General features: G+C 38.8%; 1 protein-coding gene across 2 annotated transcripts in view; it reads right to left on the bottom strand.

Moving 5' to 3' along the window:
* Nucleotides 1–26,406, bottom strand: part of REPS2 (RALBP1 associated Eps domain containing 2) — a 207,714-nt gene that overhangs the window by 53,048 nt on the left and 128,260 nt on the right. For both annotated transcript variants that reach the window (XM_058535505.1, XM_058535506.1), the window contains exon 13: nt 25,920–26,056. In XM_058535505.1, the coding sequence (XP_058391488.1) occupies nt 25,920–26,056 (137 nt within the window). The remainder of the gene's footprint in view (nt 1–25,919; nt 26,057–26,406) is intronic.

Below are 26,406 nucleotides of genomic sequence, written 5' to 3'. Positions count from 1 at the left end.
TTTCCCACTTCAGTAAAAGGCTAGAAAGATTTTTCTTCTCCAGAGAGAACACCAGGCCCAGATGAAGGCATGAGGGCTATACTGAAAACAGGAGGATTCATGGGGCCAGCCCCGTGGCGCAAGCGGTTAAGTGCACGCGCTCCGCTTCGGCGGCCCGGGGTTCACAGGTTCAGATCCCGGGCGCGCACCGATGCACCGCTTGTCAAGCCATGCTGTGGCAGCGTCCCATATAAAGCAGAGGAAGATGGGCATGGATGTTAGCCCAGGGCGAGTCTTCCTCAGAAAAAAAAAAAAAAAGAGGAAGATTGGCAACAGATGTCAGCTCAGGGAAGATTAGTAAATGTATGTATTCTGGATGCTGAGACTCTTCCAGCCCTCTTCCTCTCTGCTCCCAGACTGTTGCATCCAGAGATTGGAAGAATGCGCTCCAGGGGATTGGATCAGCCAAGAAGGAAGATCTAGATACCAACATCAAGAGATCTCTAATAAGATGGCCCAGCCAGATCATTCTACCATGAAGCCCACATATGGCAAGTCCCATTCATTTATTCATATATTCCAATCAGCTTTTTAGCTCTCATTCTTAAATCTAAGCAGATGATGAAGTATTGCCAGATAGCTGCAGAAAATTTCTAACCTAAGATAGAGCAATAAAAATAGAAAAAAGTAACCTCAGAGAAACAGATTAGATCTATACTAGGAGAAAATGTTTAAATGTATACTATTAATATCATCAGACTGATCATTTGATTTAGTCCATAAATATTTAAATATTTACTATGTGCCAGGCACTGTTTGAGGTGCTGGGAAAATATCAGTGGAAAAAAAAGGAAAAAAAAGCTCTACTCTCATGAAGTTTATATTCTACTAAGAAGACAGATAATGGGGTGGGAGTGAGGGATGAAATTATTAATAGCATCATCAGGGAAAGCCTCAATAAGAGATAACAGACTTTATTTGCAAAGATAACATAATGGGATGCTATTGAAAAAAGAACATTCAAAAAATTAAAAACAGCACTTGGAAATTAAAAACATGATAGCAGAAAGGGAAAGCATAATAGAAAAGTTCAAAGATAATCTGAGGAATTCTTAAAGAAAGTAGGGTAATATCCGAGTAAAAGTTCCACAAAAAGAAACAGAGAAAATAGTAGGAAAAAAATCCATTAAATAGTTCAAGAAAATTTCCCAGAAATGAAGAATGTGAGTTTCTAAACTAAAAGAGCCCACTGAGTACCCAGAACAATAGAAGAAAACAGACCCATGGCAAGGCACATCAACACAAAATTTCAAAATAGTGGAGTTAGAAAATTCTACAACTTTCCAGCAGGGAGAAAGAAAGGAAGGCAGGCCACCTACAAAGGATCAGGAGTCCAAATGGTTTTAGACTTCTTAATATAGCGTTGCAAGCTAGAATTCATTGGAGCAATGCCATCAAAATTCTGAAGAAAACTTATTTACACCTAATGACTGTATACCCAAACTAGCAGCCTGCACGATGGTTCAATTAAAAATATTTTTAGACATTCAGGGTCTCAAATTGAGCTCCATGTACCCTTTCCAAGAAAGCTACTCAAGGATGTGCTCTATCAAACAAGAGAGTAAACCAAGAAAGAGCGAGACATGGGATAAAAATAAAGGAGATCCAACATGGGAGAAAGAGGAAGGGAATCTTTGGATGACAATGTAGGGAGATGCCATGATGAAAACTATGTACCACGCATAGAACATAATCACTTTGGATTTCTTCAAAAAGATGAAACCAATATTTTATGTATCAGAATTTCATAAGAGGAACTTTAGAAAATTAAGGAAGTCTACAGTTGATTCAGGGGCAAGTACATTAAAAAGAAACAAGTTGACTATCCACTCCAAGGCAAACAAAAATCTGTGCAAGTAAGAAAAGTAAATAATTTATTATATGGCTTACATAGCCAGAATAATAATATAAACACTGCATATTAATCTAATCAAAATTATAACATAACTATACTGGGATGGTGGAAGAGGGAAAAGGTGCTAGAGGAGGGAAGACAGTAGATGATGACTAAAACTGAAAAGTCAACAAGAAGTTATACAAATATGTTATTTTGAAATATGAAGGAAATACCAAAATAATCAACATAAAAATTCCTATAGCAAAGTGTATTATCCCAAGTCTTGAGGTATATCAATAGCCTTGGAGGAACTTCCCAGACTTCAGTTTGTCCCCTCAGCTCAGCATGGAGAGCCCTGTGCCTTGCCCTCCACCATATCAGGATATCAGCTACGATTAGTCACTTTTCTAGCTTCTTTCCTCTATTTCCAGAAGTCATGTCCACTGCCCCTGAGTCAAGAGAAGGGAAAACTAAGAGTACCACTCATTTTACTTCACTCCAGATTTGGAGGATCAGTAAGAAATCTTAAGATTTGCCTACTCACACACACGGCTTCTGGAGGGAGGCAGGCCAAGTTCAGAGTGTGCCCAAAGCCTCAGGTTTTCCTTTAGCTGCCACTCTTTCAAAAAAAAAAATGGCATTAGCTCATGTATCTTTCCTTGTTTCATTGCTGCTGGAAAATCTCTTCCATGTGTTTATGATTCTGTGTTCACTTTCTTTAATGGTAGCAGATATTAATCTAGCTTCATTCTACCAATTTTACGTCTAACTCATCTTTTTGTCTCCCATAGCACCTAACATACTGCCTTGTGTTTAGTAAGGACTCACACAGTAGGTGAATAACTGGAATTGAATTTAGTAAGAAATCTCCTCTTATAAAATTTTCAGTCCGTTCATGACCTTAAATTGGATTCAAATATTTTACCCAGCATGCTCTAATCAATTTAAAAAAAGAAGTACACTTTCATGCAAAGTGAAATTGAAAAAATATTTTGGTTCAACGATCTAATGTGCACATGCAAAAGATGACAACATACCTGTTCATAGTAACACCTGCTTTCCCGGAAGGGAAGAGAAAGAAAGAAGAGAGGAAAGGAGAACGCTTTTTCTGCATACACTAAAAGCTACAACACTCATGAAGCAATTGCAGGTTTATTCCTCAAGCCTTACAATTAATAAGGTGGGACACCAGATACCAGCAAGCCTTTGTCAAATCAAAAATTTTTATAAGTATAATCAGGGAAAAATTAATAAATACCCAAATCCTGAAAAACAGATTTAAAAGATCATGAAAAAAACTGCCATTTAATCATAAATTCAGAAAACAGAGTAATAATTTCCAGTGTTTATTAAATTTATTGAAAGATGTACATTTTCTGATACTGATCCACTAAATCTCAGCTTCTTGGTACCTTCATCCAAAACTCTAACCTCTACAAATTTTTATCCTCTTACTTCATTATGCTTAGATATGTCCATGCAAAATATTATTCATAGATATTACTGTCTATTTACTAATTTCCTTCAGATTTTTACAAAGCCCCAAATCAATGACCAAATGAAAATATGTTCCAACTTACTGAGTGGAAATAAAGCAGCATATGTGGCAATTGAAAGCTTCAAGGAACAAAAAGCCGATTCTTCAAGGGAGTGAAACTTGGAATAACTTCAGCTGTGGAAAAGGGCTCCCATCCCCCCGAACTAGGAATATTTTATGAAGAAAATAAAAGCATTCAAATGCCAAAGAAGAAAACACTTAAAGGATGGAAAATGTTGAAAAGAGCCTGCCAGTGGGACCTACACTTTTAAGTATCAATCAAGTAGAGAGTTAGCCATATGCAAAGCTTCAAGAATTTCATCAGTAAGGACCATTCCTCTTCTTGGCAAGTTCATAAAAATGGCTATTTCTTTATAATAGAAATTGTTCTTTCTTTCTCTTCTTTCTAATCACAAAAGCATATGTGAACCTATGCCTATCTGCTGATCACTCAGTTACACACAGTGATGGGTTCATATGTCATGTACTCCTATGTATATGATAAAATGTTTGCCAGGAGTACCTTTCCAACAATACCTGACTCCATCCCCTGATGATGCTGCCACTTACCCCCCAAAATACAAGCTCATTAAGTTCTCTGTTAAATGGTACAATTTTTTTCACTAGTTAAAAGAGATAAACTTTCACATGCCTTGGAATTGTTCAACATGGAAAACATTAATAACTGAGTTTGGAAAAGTAATGAGACCAAATTCATTTCTTTCACTTTGCAGATGAGAAAATTAAGGCTTGGAGAAGTAAAATAACATCACCAAGGTCACAAGGCTACTATGAGGCAGCAATGAGTATCACATTTTGAACATATAGAACAGGTAGTGGTAAAGAGCAGAAAAGTGCACTGAGAGGGGGGATAAGCAGTTGGACAGGGATGATTATATATCCAGGGAATAAACATGTCAGAAGGCTGCAAAACAAGAAAGTATTGCAACTTCAAGGAACTACAAGAATGCTTCTGAATATGCTATATACCACAAACTCAGATAAATAAGATGCTGGATACTAGCTAATAATGTGCCACTGTAGTAAATATTTAGCCTTCTGGGGTCATGAGATCACCTCTTCACAAGACTACGTATGACTCCTCTGCTTTAAAAACTATTCAATATAGTACAGGCATAAGGACATATAGATCAACCAGAACAGAATGGAAAGTCTAGAAATAAACCCTTATATTTACAGCCAAGTGATTTTCGACAAAGGTGCCAAGGCAATTCACTAGGGAAAGGAGAGTATTTTTCAACAAGTAGTGCTGAGACCACTGGATATCCCCATACAAAGAGATGAACGTAGACCATCACCTCACACTATACACAAAAATTAAATCAAAATGGATTAGAAACATCAATGTAAGAGCTAAAATTATAACACTTTTAGAAGAAAAGAGGAGAAAATCTTCAAGACCTTGAGTTAGGCAAAGATTTCTTAGATATGACACCAAAAGCATGACCCAAACAGGAAAGAATTGACAAATTGCACTTCATCAAAATTCAAAACTTTTGTGCTTCAAAAGGTACCATTAAGAAAATGAAAAGAAAAGTCACAGGCTGGGAAAAAATATTTGCAAATCACCTATCTGATAAAGGACTTGTATCCAGAATATACAAAGAACTCCAGAACATACAACTAAACAATAAGACAAACACAATTAAAAAATCGGCAAATAGGGGCTGGCCCGGTGGTGCAGCAGTTAAGTGCGCACACTCCACTTTGGCGGCCCAGGGTTCGTGGGTTCGGATCCCAGGCACACACCAACGCACCACTTGTCAAGCCATGCTGTGGCGGCGTCCCATATAAAGTAGAGGAAGATGGGCACAGATGTTAGCCCAGGGCCAGTCTTTCTTGGCAAAAAGAGGAGGATTGGCATTGGATGTTAGCTCAGGGCTGATCTTCCTCACACACACACAAAAAAAGGGGCAAATAATCTGAGTAGAGGTTTCACCAAAGAAGATACAGGAATCACTAATAAGCACATAAAAAGATGTTCAACATCATTAGTCATTAGGGCAATGCAAATCCAAACCACAATGAAATACCACTTCACACCTCCTAGGATAGCTATAACAAAAAAGATAATAATAAGTGTTGGTGAAGATGTGAAGAAAGAGTAACCCTCATACATTGCTGGTGGGAATGTAAAATGGTACAGACACTCTAGAAAACAGTTTAATAGTTTCTTAAAAAGTTAAACATAAATTTACCATACACCCAGCAATTCTACTCCTAGGTATTTTGTCAAGAGAAATGAAAACATATGTTCACACAAAGACTTCCATGCAAATGTTCATGGCAGCATTAATCATAATAGGCAAAAAGTAGAAACAACTCAGATGTCCCTCAAACTGAAGAATGGATAGAAAAAATGCAGAATAGCCATACAATGGAATACTATTCTGCAATAAAAAGAAATGAAATACCTTGGGCCAGCCCGGTGGTGTAGGGGTTAAGTTCACACACTCCGCTTCGGCAGCCCAGGGTTCACGGGTTCGGATCCCGGGCACGGACCTATTCACCGCTCATCAAGCCATGCTGTGCCGGCATGCCACATACAAAATCGAGGAAGACAGGCACAGATGTTAGCTCAGGGACAATTTTCCTCAAGAAAAAAGAGGAATATTGGCAACAGATGTTAGCTCAGGGCCAATCTTCCTCACCAAAAAAAAAAAAAAAGAAATACTGATACATGCTACAACATGGATGAACTTCAAAAACATTATACAGAAGAGTGACGTCAGCATCATGGCGGAGTGCTTCCCTTAGACTGTCCTCTCTAAGATACAATGAAAAGGACATTCAAATACCAACAGAGGACATTTACACAACACAAAAGACATCTGAGACCCACACAGCCCTATGTCTGAAGGTGGCAGTGCTGGACTCCCAGAGGAAGTGGAAGGAGGTAAGGGGATCTTTTCTCCCTCCTGAAGAGCAGCGACCCTGGGACGGCACAGGGCTCTAAGAGGAGAGGGAGGAGGCGCAGCCCTCCGTGGGAACACCTTTGCTCTCCAAGTTCCCTCCCAGCCCATGGGAAAGCCCCACACAGAGGTGACTAAGCTATTGCAGGAGTGTCTTCATCAAGCCAGCACCCCAGGAGAGCAGATAGTGAGGGCAGAGCAAGAATGCCGCTGGGATCGCTCAGGCAATAGCAAGTACCCCTCTCCCTGCCCAGCACTCCAGCTCAGCCGGTCAGCCAGAGTGCCCACGCGTACAATAGAAAAGCAGCAGCTGTGAGCGAGTGAGCCACTGATCACAGCGGGCTCAGAAGACACATTTCTTGACCCCCAACCAGTAGCGGCAGGTGAAAGCTGCAACCAGATACTATCACACTATTCAGAGGCACAAAGCCACACCATCAAACAGTATGAAAAAATATATTAATACTCCAGATCAGAAGGAAAATGACAAGCACTCAGAAATCAATCCTGAAGGCACAGAAATGTATAATCTAAAGGACAGAGAATTCAAAACAGCTATCATTAAAAAACTCAATGAGTTACAAGAAAACACAGATAGACAGTTCAATGAAATAAGGAACTTCTTCACAAAAGAGATTGAAACTATAAAGAAAAACCAATCAGAAATGTTGGAGATGAAAAACACAATGGATGAGGTAAAGAAAAATCTGGACTCCCTGAATAACAGAGCTGATGTGGAGAAGAGAATCTGGAGGACAGAAATATAGAGATGCTTCAGATGGAGAAGGAGAGAGAACTAAGACTAAAACGAAATGAAGAAATTCTCCAAGAAATATCCAAATCAATTAGGAAACACTACATAAGGATTACAGGTATTCCAGAGGGAGAAGAGAAGAAGAATGGAGCAAAAAGCTTGTTAAAAGAAATAACAGCTGAGAATGTCCCAAACCTGCAGAAGGAGCTGGAAAGACAAGTGAAAGAAGCTATTAGAACTCATAATTATATCAATGTAAAAAGACCTTCTCCAAGGCATATTGTAGTAAAGCTGGCAAAAGTCAATGACAAAGAAAAAAATATTAAGGGCAGCAAGGCAGAAGAAAAAAACTTACAAAGGAACCTCTATCAGGCTTTCAGTGGATTTCTCAGCAGAAACCTTATAGGCTAGGACAGAGTGGAATGATATATTCAAAATTCTGAAAGATAAAAACTTTCAGCCGAGAATATTCTATCCAGCGAAAATATCCTTCAGATATGATGGAGAAATAAAAACTTCCACAGATAAACAAAAGCTAAGGGAGTTCATCACCACAAGACCCTCCCCCACAAGAAATACTCAAGAAGGCCCTCATACCTAAAAAAAACAGAAAGGGGTTACAAACCCTTGATCAAGGAGATAAATAGGCAGATAAAATCAGAAAATTGCAGCTCTCTATCAGAACAGGTTAGCAAACACTTAATTATAACATTAAAAATAAAGGGAAGGGAAACATCAGAAGTAAACACAATCTTGTCATTTTAACCACAAACTCACAACACAAGTTGGAATAAGTTGTGACAATAATAACTTAGAAGAGGGAGAGGAAAGGGATGGAATTGGCTTAGTCTAAGGAAATAAGAGGCCATCAGAAAATGGACTATCTCCTCTACGAGATATTTTTTATACAAACCTCATGGTAACCACTAAACAAATAATCAAAACAGAGACATGTATGATTAAAATAAAGAGAAAACTAAGAAAATCATGATAGAGAACTACCAAACTGAATTAGTAGTCTGAAATACATGGGACAAGAAACAAGCGAAATGCAGAACTGGAAAATGAGTGATAAAGTAGCAGCATTAAGCCCTCATATATCAATAATCACTCTAAATGTAAAGGTATTGAATTCTCCAATCAAAAGACACAGAATGGGGGCTGGCCAGGTGGCGTAGTAGTTAAGTTCCCGTGCTCTGCTTCAGTAGCCTGGGGTTCGCAGGTTTGGATCCTGGGCGTGGACCTACGCACTGCTCATCAAGCCATGCTATGGTGGTACCCCACATACAAAACAGAGGAAGATGGGTACAGCTGTTAGCTCAGAGCTAATCTTCCTCAGCAAAAAGAGGAATATTGGCAATGGATGTTAGCTCAGGGGCCAATCTTCCTCACCAAAAAAAAAAAAAAGACACAGAGTGGCAGGATAGATTAAAAAACAAGACCCAATGATATGCTGCCCCCAGGAAACATATCTCAGCTCTAAAGACAGACACCGGCTCAGAGTTAAGGGATGGGAGATGATATTCCAAGCCAATGGCAAACAAAAGAAAGCAGGTGTTGCCATACTTATATCAGACAAAGTAGACTTCAAGAAAAAACAGATAATGAGAGACAAAGAGGGGCAGTACATAATGATAAAAGGGACACTCCACCAAGAAGACACAACACTTATAAATATATATGCACCCAATACAGGAGCACCAAAGTACATAAAGCAACTATTAACAAACCTAAAAGGAGATATTATCAACACAATAATAGTAGGGGACCTTAACGCCCCACTTACATCAATGGATATATCATCCAGACAGAAAGTCAACAAGGAAATAGTGTATTTAAACGAAAAACTAGACCAGATGGACTTAATAAATATATATAGAGCACTCCATCCAAAATCAGCAGAATACACCTTCTTCTCAATTTCACATGGAACATTCTCAAGGATAGACCACATGTTGGGAAACAAGGCAAGCCCCGATAAATTTAAGAAGACTGAAATCATATCAAGCACCTTTTCCGACCATAATGCTATGAAACTAGAAATCAACTATAAGAAAAAAGTTCGGAAAGTGACAAATACGTGGAGACTCAACAACATGCTACTGAACAACCAATGGATCATTGAAGAAATTAAAGGAGAAATCAAAAAATATCTGGAGACAAATGAGAATGAAAATACACCATACCAACTCATATGGGATGCAGCAAAAGTGGTCCTAAGAGGGAAATTCAAAGCAATACAGGTCCATCTTAACAAACAAGAAAAATCTAAAATAAGCAATCTTAAACTTCACCTAACAGAATTAGAAAAAGAAGAACAAACAAAGCCCAAAGTCAGCAGAAGGAGGAAAATAATAAAAATCAGAGCAGAAATAAATGAAATTGAAACAAGAAAAAAAAAACAGTAAAAAGGATCAATGAAACTAAGAGCTGGTTCTTTGAGAATATAAACAAAATTGACAAACCCTTAGCTAGACTCACTGAGAAAAAAATGAGAGAAGGCTCAAATAAATAAAATTAGAAATGAAAGAAGAGAAATTACAATGGATACCACAGAAATACAAAGGATTATAAGAGAATACTATGAAAAACTATATGCCAACAAATTGGACAATCTAGAAGAAATGGATAAATTCTTAGACTTACACAACCTCCCAAAAGTGAATCAAGAAGAAATAGAGCATCTGAATAGACCAATCACAAGACACTGAAACAGTAATCAAAAACCTCCCCCAAAATAAAAGTCCAGGACAAGATGGCTTCTCCGGAGAATTTTACCAAACACTCAAAGAAGATTTAATACCTATCCTTCTCAAACTATTCCAAAAAACAGAAGAAGAGGGAACACTTCCTAATACATTCTACAAGTCCAACATCACCCTGATACCAAAGCCAGACAAGGACAACACAAAGAAGGAAAATTACAGGCCAATATCGCTGATGAACATAGATGCAAAAATCCTCAACAAAATACTGGCAAACCAAATACAGCAATAAATTACAAAGATTATAGACCATGATCAACTGGGATTGATCTGGAATGCAGGGATGATTCAACATCCAAAAATCAATCAGTGTGATAGACCACATTAACAAAACGAGGAATAAAAACCATATGATCATCTCAATAGATGCAGAGAAAGCATTTAACAAGATCCAACATCCATTTATGATAAAAACTCTCAATAAAATGGGCATAGAAGGAAAGTACCTCAACATAATAAAGGCTATATATGACAAACCCACAGCCAACATCATACTCAATGGGGAAAAACTGAAAGCCATCCCTCTGAGAACAGGAACAAGATAAGGGTGCCCACTCTCACCACGCTTATTCAACACAGTACTGGAGGTTTTGGCCAGAGCATTAGGCAAGATAAAGAAATAAAAGGAGTCCAAATATACAATGAAGAAGTGAAACTCTCGCTGTTTGCAGACGACATGATTTTATATACAGAAAACCCTGAAGAATCCATTGGAAAACTATTAGAAATAATCAACAACTACAGCAAAGTTGCAGGGCAGAAAATCAACTTACAAAAATCAGTTGCATTTCTATACTCTAATAACAAACTAACAGAAAGAGAACTCAAGAATACAATCCCATTTACAATTGCAACAAAAAGAATACAATATTTAGGAATAAATTTAACCAAGGAGGTGAAAAGACCTATACATGAAAACTATAAGACATTATTGAAATAACTAGATGGTGACATAAAGAAATGGAAAGATATTCCATGCACATGGAATGGAAGAATAATTATAGTTAAAACATCCATACTATCTAAAGCAATCTACAGATTCAATGCAATTCCAATCAGAATCCCAATGACATTCTTCGTGGAAAGAGAACAAAGAATCCTAAAATTCATATGGGGCAACAAAAGACCCCAAATAGATAAAGCAATCCTGAGAAAAAAGAACAAAGCTGGAGGCATCACAATCCCTGATTTCAAAATATACTACAAAGTTATAGTAATCAAAACAGCATGGTAATGGTACAAAAACAGACACACAGATCAATGGAACAGAATTGAAAGCCCAGAAATAAAACCACACATCTATGGACAGCTAATCTTCAACAAAGGAGCCAAGAACATACAATGGAGAAAGGAAAGGCTGTGCAATAAATGGTGTTGGGAAAACTGGACAGCCACATGCAAAAGAATGAAGGTAGACCATTATCTTTCACCATACACAAAAATTAACTCAAAATGGATCAAAGACTTGAAGGTAAGATGTGAAACCATAAAACTCCTAGAAGAAAATATAGGCAGTACACTCTTTGACATCAGTCTTAGAGGGATCTTTTCGAATACCACGTCTACTCAGACAAGGGAAACAAAAGAAAAAATAAACAAATGGGACTTCATCAGACTAAAGAGCTTCTGCAAGGCAAAGGAAACCAGGAACAAAACAAAGAGACAACCCACCAACTTGGAGAAGATATTTACAAATGATATATCTGACAAGGGGTTAATCTCCAAAATACATAAAGAACTCACACAACTCAACAACAAAAACACAAAAAACCTGGTCAAAAAATGGGCAAAGGATATAAACAGACATTTTTCCAAAGAAGATATACGGATGGCCAACGGGTACATGAAAAGATGTTCAACATCACTAATCATCAGGGAAATGCAAATCAAAACTACACTAAGATATCACCTTATACCCATTAGAATGGCTATAATCACCAAGACAAAAAATAACAAATGTTGGAGAGGATGTGGAGAAAAGGGAACTGTTACACACTGCTGGTGGGAATGCAAACTGGTACAGCCATTATGGAAAACAGTATGGAGATTTCTCAAAAAATTAAAAATAGAAATACTATATGACCCAGCTATCCCACTACTGGGTATTTATCCAGAGAACTTGAAATCAACAATTCACAGAGACTTACGCACCCCTACGTTCACTGCAGCATTATTCACTATAGCCAAGAAGTGGAAGCAACCCAAGTATCTATCGACTGATGATTGGATAAAGAAGATGTGGTATATATATACAATAGAATACTACTCAGCCATAAAAAAGGACAAAATCGTCCCATTCACAACAATGTGGATGGACCTGGAGGGTATTATGTTATGCGAAATAAGCCAGACAGAGAAAGACAAACACCGTATGATTTCACTCATATGTGGAAGATAAACTAACACACAGTCAAAGAGAAGAGTTTAGTGGTTACCAGAGGGGAAGTGGGTTGAGGGGTGGGCACAAGGGGTGAAGGGGCACATTTATACGGTGACTGACAAATAATAATTTACAACTGAAATTTCACAATGTTATAAACTATTATGACCTCAATAAAAAAAAAAAAGCAAGGAGATAACGCAAGCACACACAAAAAAAACATTATACAAAGTAAAGGAAGCCAGATGCAAAAGACCCTATACTGTATGATTCTATTTACATGAAATGTCCAGAAAAGGCAAATCTATAGAAACAGAAAGTATATTAGTGGTTGCATGGGGCTGGGCATGGGAATTAACTATAAACAGGCATGAGAGATATTACTGGGGTGCTGAAAATGTTCTAAAACTGAATTATGGTGACAGCACAATTTGATAAATGTACTAGAAATCACTGATTGTACACTTAAAATGGATGAACTTTATGGTCTACAAATTATACCTCAATAGTGTTTTTAAAAGCTAAGAGTGGGAAAGAAAGTATAACTAATCGTATGGGAGGGAGAATATAGATGAAACAAGATGGGCCATAGTTGATAACTGTTGAAGCCAGGGGTTCAGCATACTATTCTTTTTCTTTTTTTACATATAAAGTTTTTTGATAATAACAATTTTTTGATCATTAAAAAAAGAAACATATTCCTAAGATTCCCAAGTATTTATGAAGGCAGAACTTTCTTTCCAGTCTCCCTGAAGTACCTCGGGGAAATCTGCCCAACACTGTAAATCACATGGAAGAAAACACAGGCAAACAATATTGGTTTCTTGCATACAGATGGCACCATATATATTTTTTAATATATCTTTTTACTTTAGATATCAGTGTTATTACCTATAGAAAAATAGTAAGGTGTGCCCCCAATACTAAATTAACACAGATTGCTTTCTCTGACACCAAACCTGCTGCAACAAACATCTGAACAAAGATTTCCCATCTTCAAAGGATTCTGATGAAGAACAAAGCAATTACATTCTCCAGATCTCAGTCTCCTCGCCCGTAATATGTGAGAGTTGTCTGAGATGACATTCAAGTTCTCTTTTAGCAGTGACACTCTATGATCCTAGAATTTATTTGCCAGCGTTCACCAATAACTCCTTCTTCCTGCACCATGGGATATGTGATAAGAGTTAACTAGGTCCCAGATGGATGGAGACATAGGCAGAGTTAAGCGACAAAAAGGCATGAGATTTAACCTTGGTAAATGTTGTTTCATTTCTCCTATTACATTCACATAAATGCATTTCTCCTAATCATTTTACTATTAAACTCCTTAGGCTGGTTATAATCACTAGCTGTGCGTGTGTGCGTGCATGTGTGTGTGTGTGTGTTAGAAAGAAGGATGGAAGGAAGATAGGCAGGCAGGCAAACCGGAAAAAGATTCTATTATCTTGCAATTGTCTCTTTTCCATCATGAATTTTTAAAATATCAGACCAACTTCTAACTGGTCTCCAGTTACTCCTGAAATACACGACTTCCTGGGCATGCCAGGCCATGGTACTGTGTCCCTTACTAAATTCATGTATTCTCATGGCTTCAGATCCAGTTGTCAAGACAAAGGAATTTGGTGTTTACATAGAAGGTCCTGAAGGGTTTTGAGTAGAAAGGTGACATCACAGTTGTACTTAAGAAAAGCAATCCTGGGGCCGGCCTAGTGGTGCAGCAATTAAGCGCGCGTGCTCCGCTTCCGTGGCCCAGGGATCGCAGGTTCGGATCCCGGGAATGCACCGACGCACTGCTTGTCAAGTCATGTTGTGGTGGCGTCCCATATAAAGTAGAGGAAGATGGGCATGGATGTTAGCCCAAGGCCAATCTTCCTCAGCAAAAAGAGGAGGATTGGCATCGGATGGTTAGCTCAGGGCTGGTCTTCCTCACACACACAAAAAATGAAAAGCAATCTTGTTGCTCTATGAAGGAAGGAATGAAGCAAGCAAACCAGACTAGAGATTACTATAGTAGACTCCCAGGCAACTGGTAATAAAAAGTGAACCAAGGCAGATATCAAAGAAGAATCAACAGAAATTGACTCCAAAAATCATATCCTCCAAAGGTTAATTCAACACCCTGTGCACCCCCGACCAACACACCCACAGATCACCCTTGTTAGAAACCACCCAGACTCAGCACCTTTCTCACCTGTAACTGTAATACTGACTGGCAGAATGTGGGGCCATATCCATATTCCTCTTGGAATTCTCCACAGTACCAAGCACACAGTAAGTGCTCAATAAATATTGGTTAAATGAATAAAACACTTTTCCTGGTCACCACTACAGAAGTCTATTTCAGTTTTCATATAATTCTATAAACTCAAATGCATATAAGGAATTTAGTGATACATTGAGAATTATATTGTTTTATCGTATTCCTCAGCTCACAAGTTTCATAATAGTCCTAAGCAAAATGTCCAACAATAGGAAAATGGTTAAATAAACCACGGTCCAAATTAATAAAGGTAAAAGAAATAAAATAGAGTATCACCATTTTGCAACTACCAATGAAGTAATGGATCTAAGCAGTGGTTTGCTGGAAAATGCTCATACCAGCTTGCGAGAACCAACCGTGCACATCTGTTCCAACCCCACACTCAGTGACACATCAGAAAGAGTGAAATTGGCCACGGCAAGAGTGTTCATACCATAAAAATTGGCAAATGGCCAGTTGTTAAACATTTACCAACACACCACTGGACGTAGGCAATGATGATCAATACCTGATAAAACCATTATTTGAAAGGCTGTTGCAGATCTTTATCATAATGGAAGAATCAGGCTAATACCATGTGAACTCACTGATCAATAAAACTTCAAAAAAACAGAGGCATTAGACATCAGGGACTTCCTAAGGTGATGCAGTAGGCAGTACACAGCATCACTAGGAAGTATTCTTGCCAAAAATAATAGAATCTGATTCTAATCAAGCCTAGATCTACCTACTAGTTTATAGGAAATAAAGGATATGGAAGAAGAGACAACCAGCCAAAGAGAGAATGTGGAAATGTCGGCAGGGTGGATGATTTTCTTATGAATGAATGAATATCAAGGTGGGGAGAGACTGAAGGAGGACCCTATCAAATTCAAAGAGATTTAACAGATATCAAAACAAACACAATGTGCACATAGCCCTTGTTTGGATCCTGATTTGAACAAGTCACTATAAAAAGACATACTTGAGATAATTCAGGAAATCTGAACATTGGCTAGATATTAGACGATATTAAGAGATTGTTAATTTTGTTACATATGATAAAGGTTTAATGGTTATGTTTTTTAAAAAGGCCTTATCCATTAGAGATACATATAAAGTATTTATGTATGAAATTATACAATATCTGGGATTTACTTCAAAATGATCTGAGGATGAGGGTTCTCTACTTTTACATACATTTGAAATTTTTCCAAATACAGTTTTTAATAGAGTAGCCAGTATACAGAACATATATAAAAGAATTACAAAATTATCAGTACTGACATGGATATATCTCTAAGAAATAATATAGAATGAAAAGGCCTGGGGGAAACATGTATAATGTGATGCCAATTATTTTAAAGGCAAAAAAAACATGAAATTGATGTGATAGGTACACATATATATTCATAAGTGCACTAGAAAATGTCAGAGGGATACATTCCCTGGGGAGGACACTGGGCTTGGGGATGAGGCGAAGGGACAGATCTGTAATGTTTGAATTTTACACATAAGGAAGTATTTGTCTATTACTCAAATGAGTTTTATAAGCATTTTAAAAATAAAGGTTATACTAACATTTCTCACTGCATCCTCTAGAGATTCTAGTCCTGTTCCTCCCCACACTCCCTCATTAAAGCACTCAGCCAGCCAAGGACAGCTGTAAAACTGGAGGGTGCATATAAAAGAAAATGCACCCTGCCCAATAGCAGGGCTGGCTACACCCTCACCTTGGCAAGCCTTTGTAAACCTTCTCCAGGCTTCTGTCTTCTACCAGCACAAATCACAGCACTGTACTACTACAGAAACTTTCATATACTTATTGGAAAAGAAAAAAAAAAACCCTATAAACAAAGAAAGAAGCAGGAAAAGGCAAGCAGCAGCCTAGGACAGACAGCACACTGCAACCACACCTTCCAAAAACCAAGACTGGCATGTATCTAGATGAACACGCTGAATACTGACACGGTCAAGCTTGGAAATACCTGGACTGTATTTTTACCTCCGAAAATGTTCATCTAGCCCAACAGCCCAAAGATACTTCTCTATGTTTAAATGAACTTCTAGACTTCAAATCTCATGACAAAGTAATGCTATACTGCAGCCGACATCTTTTACCTATCTACTACTGAGAAGTTCAAAGGGAAACCTTAATGCTCTGTCACTATGAATGTTACTTCTAAGGATAGACCCCTACCACAAACAAGATAAAGCCTGAAATCAAGGATTCAGGTCCAGGAAGCTAGAAGGCATACCCCGGCCCTTCAACAACGACGACTAGTGGCAGCCAACTGCCCAGGTCTGGAGATGAGTTCCAGTCCTCAGCTGGCTGGTGAAGCAGGGTGAGGCCTGCAACCAACAGGAACAATAGCATTCTGCCTTCTGCCCTATCTTAAGGACTCAACCTCCAGCAGAGGCAGCTGAACAGAGACACACTTACTAAATATCTAGCCAAGTAGACAAGTTGGGAGAGGCAAGTGGGGCAGAGAGAAGAGAAATACTTGCCCCTTCTTGAGGCAGCAGAGTGTAGGCTCTAGCACTTGACTGCATGAGTTTATGCCCTAGCTCCACGATCTACTAGCTCCATGACCTTGGCCAAATTAACTTCTGTACCTCAGTTTCTGCAACTCTAAAATGGGGATAAAACAGCACCTACCTCATTAGGGTTATTGTAAGGATAAAAGATAGCACACGTAAAGTGCTGTAAATGTGTCCTCTGTACAAAGTAAGCCTCGAATTCGTATCAGCCATTATCACTATTATATCTAGTGTTATGTGTTAATGGAGTAGAGAGCCCAGAAACAACTCTTGCAAACAGAGAAACTTTGCTTAGGATGGAGTGAACACTGCATATTGATGGATAAAGAATATACTATTCGATAAATGGAACTAGATCAATTGGTTTCCCATATGAGAAAAAAGTAAACTGGATGCAAGCATTCAGTAATGATTCTTTCAATGTTTTCCAAACACTGAAAGGGATTTCTTCCTTGATTTGTAGGTAGCTACAGGATTAGTTAAGCAGTCAGAAGTCCAATAACGAGTATGTTTCCTATCTCATTATCTAAGTTAATGATAAGATGTGTCCAGACAACTAAGAGACAAGTTCAACAAAGTTACAAGATATAAGATCAATACACAAAACCCAATTATATTTCTATACGCTAGAAATGAAGACTGCAAAGATGAAATTAAGAAAACAATTCCCTTTAGAATAACATCAAAATATATAAAATACTTAAGAATAAATGCAAAGAAGTGTAAAACTTGTAGGTTGAAAATTACAAAACACTGTTGAAAGAAATTAAAAACTTAAATAAATGTAAATACATTCCGTGTTCATGGATTGGAAGGCTTAATATTGTTAAGATGGAAAACATCACGTTGTACACCATAAATATATACAACTTTTATTTGTCAATTAACCTCAATAAAGTTGAGGAAAAAAAATATTGTTAAGATAGCAACACTAACCAAACTGATCTACAGATTCAATGCAATCCCTACCAAAATCCCAGCTGGATTTTTATTTATTTTTTCTACAGAAATTGATAAGCTGATCCTAAATTTCATATGGAAATACAAAGGACCCGGAATAACAAAAACAATCTTTAAAAAGAATAAAGGGGGCAGACTCACATTTCCCAATTTCAAAACTTATTACAATTCTGCAATAATCAAGACAGTATGGTACTGGCATAGGATAGACATATGGATCAATGGAATAGAATTAAGGGTCCATAAATAAACCTTTATGTTTACAGTCAATTGATTTTCAACAAGGGTGCCAGGAAAATTAAACAAGGAATTAATAGTTTTCTTAGCAAATGGTACTAGGACAACTGGATAGCCACATGCAAAAAAATGAATTTGGACCCCTATCTCACACCATATACAAAAATCAAACTCAAAATGGATCACAGACCTAAATAAAAGAGCTAAAAATATGAAACTCTTAGAAGAAAAGAGTAAATGTTTGTGACCTCGAGCTAGGCAATGGTTTCTTAGATGTGACACTGAAAGCACAAGTGACAAAAGAAAAATAGATAAACTGGACTTCATCAAAATTAAAAACTTTTGCACTTCAAAGGATACCATCGAAAAGGTTGAAAGGACAACCTACAAAATGAGAGAAAATATTTGTAAAACATATATCTGTAAAGGGACTTGTATTCAGAATATATAAAGAACCCTTACAACTCAACTATAAAAGACAAATAAGCCAATTTAAAAATGGGCAAAGATTTTGAATAGACATTTCTGCAAAGATGACATAAATATGGCCAATAAGCACATGAAAAGATGTTCAACATCATTAGTCATTAGAAAATGCAAATCAAAACCATGATAAGATACCACTTCATACCTATTAGGATGGCTAAAATAAAAAGGACAGGCAATAACAAGTGCTTCAAGGGTATGAAGAAATTGCAATCTTCATACACTGCTAGTAAGATGGTACATTGGTGCAGCTGCTTTGGAAATTAGTTCAGTTGTTCCTCAAAATGTTCAACAGTTACCATATGACCCAGAAATTCCACTCCCATGTATATATCCAAGAAAGGAAAACATGTTTACACAAAAACCTGCACATGAATGCTCATAGCAGTATTATTCATAATAGTCAAAAAGCAGAAACAATCAAAATGTCCATAAAATGATAAAAAATAAAATGTGCTATATTCATACAATGTAATATTATTCATCCATAAAAGGAATAAAGTACTGACACATGCTACAATGTGGATAAACCTTGCAAACATTATGCTAAGTGAAAGGCGTCAGTTACAAAAGACCACATATTATATGAGTCCATTAAAATGGAATGTCCAGAACAGGCAAATTCACAGAAAAAGAAAGTAAGTTAGCAGTTGCCAATAAAGGGGAATGGAGAATGATTGCTAACAGGTATGGGGCTTCTTTTTGGGATGATAAAAGTGTTCTGAAATCAGATAATCCTGGCAGTTGCACAACACTATGAATATACCAAAAGCCACTGAACTGTATACTTTATATGAATTTTATAGTATGCGGATTATATCTCAATAAAGCTTTCATTTAAAAAAAAAAAAACTATCAAGATGGCCAAACTGAACCCTTGGCTGGCTGTGTACTGCAGATCCAAAAGTTTGGGGATGGGGCAGGAATGCCATAATCCTACCAGATTTTTAAATCCTCCTAGATTTTAAAAGGGAACAAGTGGCCCTCACAGGAATGATATAAAAAGGAAATCTGTGAGGTCAAAGCTGTCTGTGTGGCCAAATTCATCCTTTAGAGAACTTGAAAGGTAAGTCTGATCTTGAGAACATCTCTTATTCCCAAGGGGTTTACCTATTTCTCAAGTTGCAGAAAGAAATATTCATTTGTAGAAAACCCAGGACAGAGTCTTCTAAGCTCACCACCCAATAAACAGACTTCCCTTTCAAGTTAAGACAGAACCCTTATCACAACACTTCGACCATCTGTAATCTCACAATGGAGGTCCTCCCAAACTAACCCTCCATGTTGGAGGGGCATGGAAGAGGAATCCAAAGAACATATCAGAGCCTTAAAGAATGCTCTGGAATGCTTCTGTCATTTCCGTTGCATTCTAGGAGGTGGCAGTAGATTGGTCATAAAGATTCCCTGGATACAGAATGGTAGACAAGTTTGAGACAGGTAAACTCAGCCAGGAAAGACATCTCTGGCACTCTCAGGTACCATCTGGTCATTACAGCTATAGAATAAAAAGTAAATTTCTTGTAATAGGTAATATCTGTACATGAGGCAAAATTTAAAAGATACAAACAGGTATTCAATGAAAAGTAAGTTTCTCTCACTCCTGTCCCCAGTCATCTTATTCTCTTCCCCAGAGGCAACCACTGTTACCAGTTCCTTAAGTATCCTCCCAGAAATTGTCTATACATTTAAGAACATATATATTCTGTACCATGTCTTTTTCCCTTACTTTATCTCAGATAGCTCTCCACTTAGTACACATACCTTACTCTTTTTAACTTCATAAGTTCCACAATATGGATGTACCACAATTCCTTAACCATAGAATGAATTTTTATTATCAATATGTCTAAAGCAGAGATAGGACATCAGTTACCCAGGGGCAGATACTATCCATGAATGTGTTTTGTTCAGGCATCACAATGGTTTTAACTTGTGGATCTCAATGTATTTGGCCATACAGGATGTGGCAGAAAGAGCTGTCACCAACATCCACTCTCCTCTTTTACTGGGGCACCACTGGGAAATGGCTGCCCTGCCAGGGATGACATTTCCCAGCCACCTGGCAGCTAGCTATATCCACGAGCCTAGGTTTCCCCAGTTAGATTTGAGTGGAAGTGATGAAGGTTCCTGGTCTGAAGCTTTAAAGGGATGGCTATGTCTCCTCCACACAATCTCTGCCTCTTCTGCCAGGTGGATGCTCAATGATTGGAACAGGGCTGTTGTAGCAGAGGCGGCACTGAGGCAGGTGATGGTCACCATGGAAACTTCAGGCTGCAAACCTCAGGCATGGCTTTGGAAGGGGTGGCTTAGTGTCAAGAGTGGAAGGAGGGTAGTTCCCACCCCATACAGTGGAACAGAAGAAACCCCTTTCATGAAAAAAAAAATTACCTTATGAAAACAACTGTTTCAATGAGAAAAAGGAGGTTAGGGTCTAAAAAGTATTGCCTTCACAGTATGATTTTTTTTTCTTACAGGAATCTCAGTAATAAAATATGTTTCGCAGCTGTTAAGTGTAGCGTTCTAAAATCAAAACATCACTGAGCAAGTCTGGGTTTGACTGTCTCTAGATTTGGATGCTTGCATCATCACTGACTTTGAATTCCTTGCACATTGTTTTCTCTCAAACGTGGCAGCTGTGCAGGACTATGAGAGGATGGCTCCATAACCTGGATCAGCTATTACAAAGGTGATCTCCCTCTTACACACAGCGATTATTTTATATCAGTTTCTCACCATGAAAACACATGCTTTAGGTGTAATACCAGCACCCACCTATCTGGAGCCCTGGGATAGTCTAGGTTCCTGTAAATCACATGTTCACACTCTCTTTACAGATATCAAAGTTAAAGCCAATTGTCCCACACTGCCAAAGTTGGCCTTGCTCATTTTTCTAGATTTATATTCTAAATCAGCCCTTTGTAATTGTTCCCTGTATCACGTTACCTATCTTCATAAATTTGAAGGCATTCATGCCACCCACTTCTAAGCTATTCCCTTAAATCCTGTCCAAATCCTACACCCAGTCTGTGGGCTCTCCTCCCCTTGGTCTCTACAGTCTCTTATCCTATATGCTGCTTCTCCCTTTGTATAAACATTGTCACTCCTATGTAATGACCATCTCATCTTTTTCTTCATTTCCCTCTTTCATTCTTGCTTCTTTGCATCTTCTCTCCATCCTATTTCTTCTCCACACTATCACTCCACTTTAGGCCACTCTGACTCAGCAACTTAGCCTCATTCACTCTGTTTTTCACAATCCCGTGATTCTCATTTTTTAAAGCATTGGCTTCATTTTATCTTTCCCTTTCAACTCCAGTCTACACCTTGTTTCATCGCACATTATCTTCCCCTCTTTTCTTTAGTTTTCCTTATTCTTCTATTGTTATAAACAGGGTGGCCCAGGTAGAGTTTGTCTTAAGTGATAAGGTTGGCAGAAAGATGGGGTACTGGGGACTAGAAGGGCATGAACCCCGTGAAGCAGCAAGTTAGGTTAGCTTTCTTTCCCACAGCCACCCTCACATTCCCAAGTGCTTGAAATAAGATAGGTCCAGAACCTCGTAGGAAAAGTGAAGAAGAGACAAACAGCCTCTGTGGTTAGGCAAAGAGATGTAGCAACAGAAGCTGAGTGGGCCTTCTAGTAGACAATTCATAAAAGAAATATTAATGGCCAATAATGGTAAGAAAAGATGTTTAGTCTCACTGGCAATCAAGGAAATGCAATTGGTAACAATTAAAAAGATGAATATTCATTGCAGCATTATTCACGATAGCCAAGACTTGGAAACAACCTCAGTGCCCATCAATGGATGAATGGATAAAGAAGATGTGGCATATATATGTGATGGAATACTACTCAGCCATAAAAAAGATGAAATCTTGCTATTTGCAACAACACGGATGGACCTTGAGGATATTATGCTAAGCGAAATAAGTCAAACAGAGAAAGACAAATACAGTATGATTTCACTCATATGTGGAAGATAAACAAACAAACACATAGATACAGAGAACAGATTGGTGGTTACCAGAGGGGAAGAGGGTGGGGGGAGGGCGAAAGGGGTAAAGAGGGACATGTGTAGGGTGACGATGGAAACGAGACTTTTGGTGGTGAACACGATGCAGTCTATACAGAAGTTGAAATATAATGATGTACACCTGAAATTTATATAATGTTATAAACCAATGGGACCTCATTAAAAAAAAAGATGAACATTAACCAGTGTTGGCAAGGATGAGAGGAAACACTCTCAGACAACGTTAGCGGTGTGGTAAGTTGATAGCTATGTTTTCTACAGCACAGTTTAGCAAAATACATCTATACTTCAAAGGTCTATGGCCTTTGACTCAGCAACTCCAACTTGTAGAATTCCACACAAGAAAATAAGTAGACGAGGAAACAAAGATATGGATATGAAGTCATTAATAACCTCTGTTTATTAATAACCTTGTTTATGACATGAGGGCAAGGTGAGGTTGACCGGGAAGCCTGGGAAAGGGAGGCTCACGCCTGTAAAGGAGGAAAGGAGGGAGAGAAGAGAGAAGCAGAGAGGGAAGGGGAGGAAAAGGAGAGGGGGAGAAAAGACGGGGAGCAGGAAGGAGCACAGAGGTATGCAAGGAGGACACAAGGGGGAAAGAAAAAGGTTACAAGGGGCACCCGTGAGAAAGGAGCAAGGAGAGCACATATGAGGAGAGTAGTGTATGAGCATGAGAAGGAAGTGAGGGGAAGAGACAAGAAGAAGGAGAGGGAAATAGGGCGAGAGAAGGATCTCCATCAATGCACAATCAATTATGGTACGTCTGTATCACACAGGCATTAAAAAGAAATGATGCAGCTCTGTATTATGAACTAGAAAGATGGGTAGTTGGGAAGCTCAGGATACAGGACAGCAAGCATAGTGTGACCCAGTTTATCTAAAGTGACATGTAAAGACAAATGCAGCAGAGGGGTTACTACACGGGCACCACGGTTCTCACTGAGTGCACTATTCCATAGGTTTATACTCCACTTCATGCTTTCCTAGCTAGTCAGAATTTTAACAAGTCATTTATAGCAATATGCAATACACTAAAATTCTACATGATATAGACAGACTCTTATACTTTCCAGTGAGAATTAACCAACATGGAAACAAATTAAGCAGACACAATGGTACTACCTGCTTTTTATACTGCAGAAATGCTCTGTTATTCATGTGATCAATTTAAACTGCTCATTAAAATTTCATTTGTGTAAACCTGCACTGAAAAGACAATGGGATTAGGCTATGAATACAGATGTCACCTGCCCAGCTATTCTTTGGCATTTATCAAACCAAAATACTTTTCCTCTTGAAGTCATATCAATACTGGAAATGTAAAAAGAAGCTGTCAATTCAGGTTCTCCTGAAAGTAGCCTCTAAGACGTGGACTTGGGAACAGGTATTTTATTTGGGTGTGGGAAAAGAGACACGGCAGGAGGGAAGAAAGCCAAGAAAAGGTGTGTTAATGAATGCGGTATACAGCAGGCACCTGCGGCTCAGTCCTCTGTGAGTCCTCCAAGGAACTGTGGGGAATGAATCACAGAACTGCCACTGGGGGTCAAGGAGGTCAGGGGGCTTTATCCTCCAAGTCCCTTTCCTCAGTGGTCTTGTGTGGGAATGAGTGCCTATGGGCCAAACATGGTGCTATTTGGATTATGTTTATTATCTCTGCAAAACCCTACAATTCCATGAAGTATTGGCCCTATTTTACAGATTAGGAATCTGAGATACAGAAAGATTAAGCCACTTGCTGAAAATCAAACAGTTAATAAGCAGCTGAGCTGGACTCTAAATCCAGTCATGTCTCTTCCACTATATGATGCAATGTTTAAAAGCCACAGCACACCCATTCTCCAACACAGCTGGCACACCTTTTGGGGTTACACAGCCTGAGAGATGCATGGACGTTTCCAGCATCTCCTTGCAAGGAAAACATACTGAGATAGCTTCCCAGATTGTTTTAATCTTCTTGTATCCATAGAAAAATCTTCTAGGTCATAATATGCCAGCCATGTGAAATTTTTATAGCATCATCATCCATGGCTACTCCCACCCCAAATACCAGTTACTATGAAATTATGCCAGAATTTGGATCAAAGTATAGGAGAAAACTCAAGGCAAATTTTTATCTGATGAACTCATGGCAGAGAATCAAATTTCACAGAGTTCCAGATTCTAGTATATTAAAAAACAATCTATAACTTTACTGTGAGGAGAGTACTTTATTAGAACAAATAAAACATGCTGAGCTCTGCCGGGACACAGAGGTCATGCTAATGTGTGAGCCAAGGAGAGTCTTTTCTTGCTTTAGTATAAAAGATAATAATCTGCAAATCACTAGCATCTGAGGCTGGCTTGATTTAAAATGCACATAGATATAGAAAAAGTTCCAGGAAATCACTGTATTTATAGCTTGCCTGCATTAGTCAGTGGAAAGGCCCTCGTCGCTCCCAAAATAACACTTGGGACGGCGCTGTATCCTAGCACCTTCACTAAAGAAAAGGCATGGCTCTCATCTGCTGTTCTGCAGGTTCCCTAGGAGGATGTCTCCCACTTCACAGGCAGCCAGGGGAGCAGACAGGCCCCTCTGATCTCCCTCGCTTCCAGCCCAGCTGTACAGCAGCTGGCTCAATAAAGTCCTAGCCCCAGAAGACCCAGAGGAGCCCACCTGAAAGAGTCGCTGCCCTAGACCCCTCCACCAACCCCCTAACCATCAGTCAGCTTTAGAAAACATTAAACCCTACAGGACACAGGATCTTCGCCACAAGGATAAAATGCAGAAGATTCCGGCCAGGCACTGATCACCAAAATCTTTCGCAGAAGAACCGCGTTAAGTGTCTGAGGAAATGACAGACAGCAATCTTGTATACAAATTACCACAATGCAGGAACAAGACCCCAGCCACGCACTCAGTGGCTGTCTGGGGTTGAACCATTTTTATCCTCTTGGTACAGAATTTCATAATTCTTGACCCATAGCAAGTGTGGGCAAGGCTCCAGACACATGTGATATCTATCTGCCTTGAACCACTTTCCCTCCCAAGAATATCATAGCAACGTGAAGACCGTCCAGGGATGGGAAAGGGCCAGGTCCGCCCATTATCTGAACACACAAAGGCCTTTGTGGCAGACACCCATCCACTGACTCCAACAGGAAAGGGAAGGGCTGGGGTTCATAGGGGCACTTCACCTGGCACACTGGGCTGGAAGACTTTATTCAGATCCAAGGAGGAGGCTCTGGAATGGGTTTTCTGTGGCCGCGGTGGCGGGGTGGGAGGGTCCTCGCCCCTTTTCATGGCCTCTTCTATGGAGGTGCTAGAGTAAGATCTGCAGCAAAATAAGGGAAGGTCAGAAGGGAGACAGCAAAGCTTTACTCTCGGAAGTTGGGCTGAAATGGAAAATACCCCCAAATGTCAAAGTGACTGCAAAGGACTGATGAGCTCCCAAAACAACCACAAATTCTACTGTCCCTTGGATGCCACTATCTGCAATAATTGCCTAAACCCCAACCGTGAATCAGAATCTTTTTCAACCTCTTTGCTCTTATTATACCTTAGACCTAAATTTACGCAAAAGGAAAAGCTTTCTGTAAATTCAAATCAGTTTCTATTGGAATCGTTAATAACATGTAAACCCTTCCACTTAAGGTACTTTCATATTTTTTAATAGAAGGGCTT

The sequence above is a fragment of the Diceros bicornis genome, chromosome X (genome assembly GCF_020826845.1).
Source record: "Diceros bicornis minor isolate mBicDic1 chromosome X, mDicBic1.mat.cur, whole genome shotgun sequence".
NCBI lineage: Eukaryota > Metazoa > Chordata > Mammalia > Perissodactyla > Rhinocerotidae > Diceros > Diceros bicornis.
This window is presented reverse-complemented; position numbering and strand designations above follow the sequence as displayed.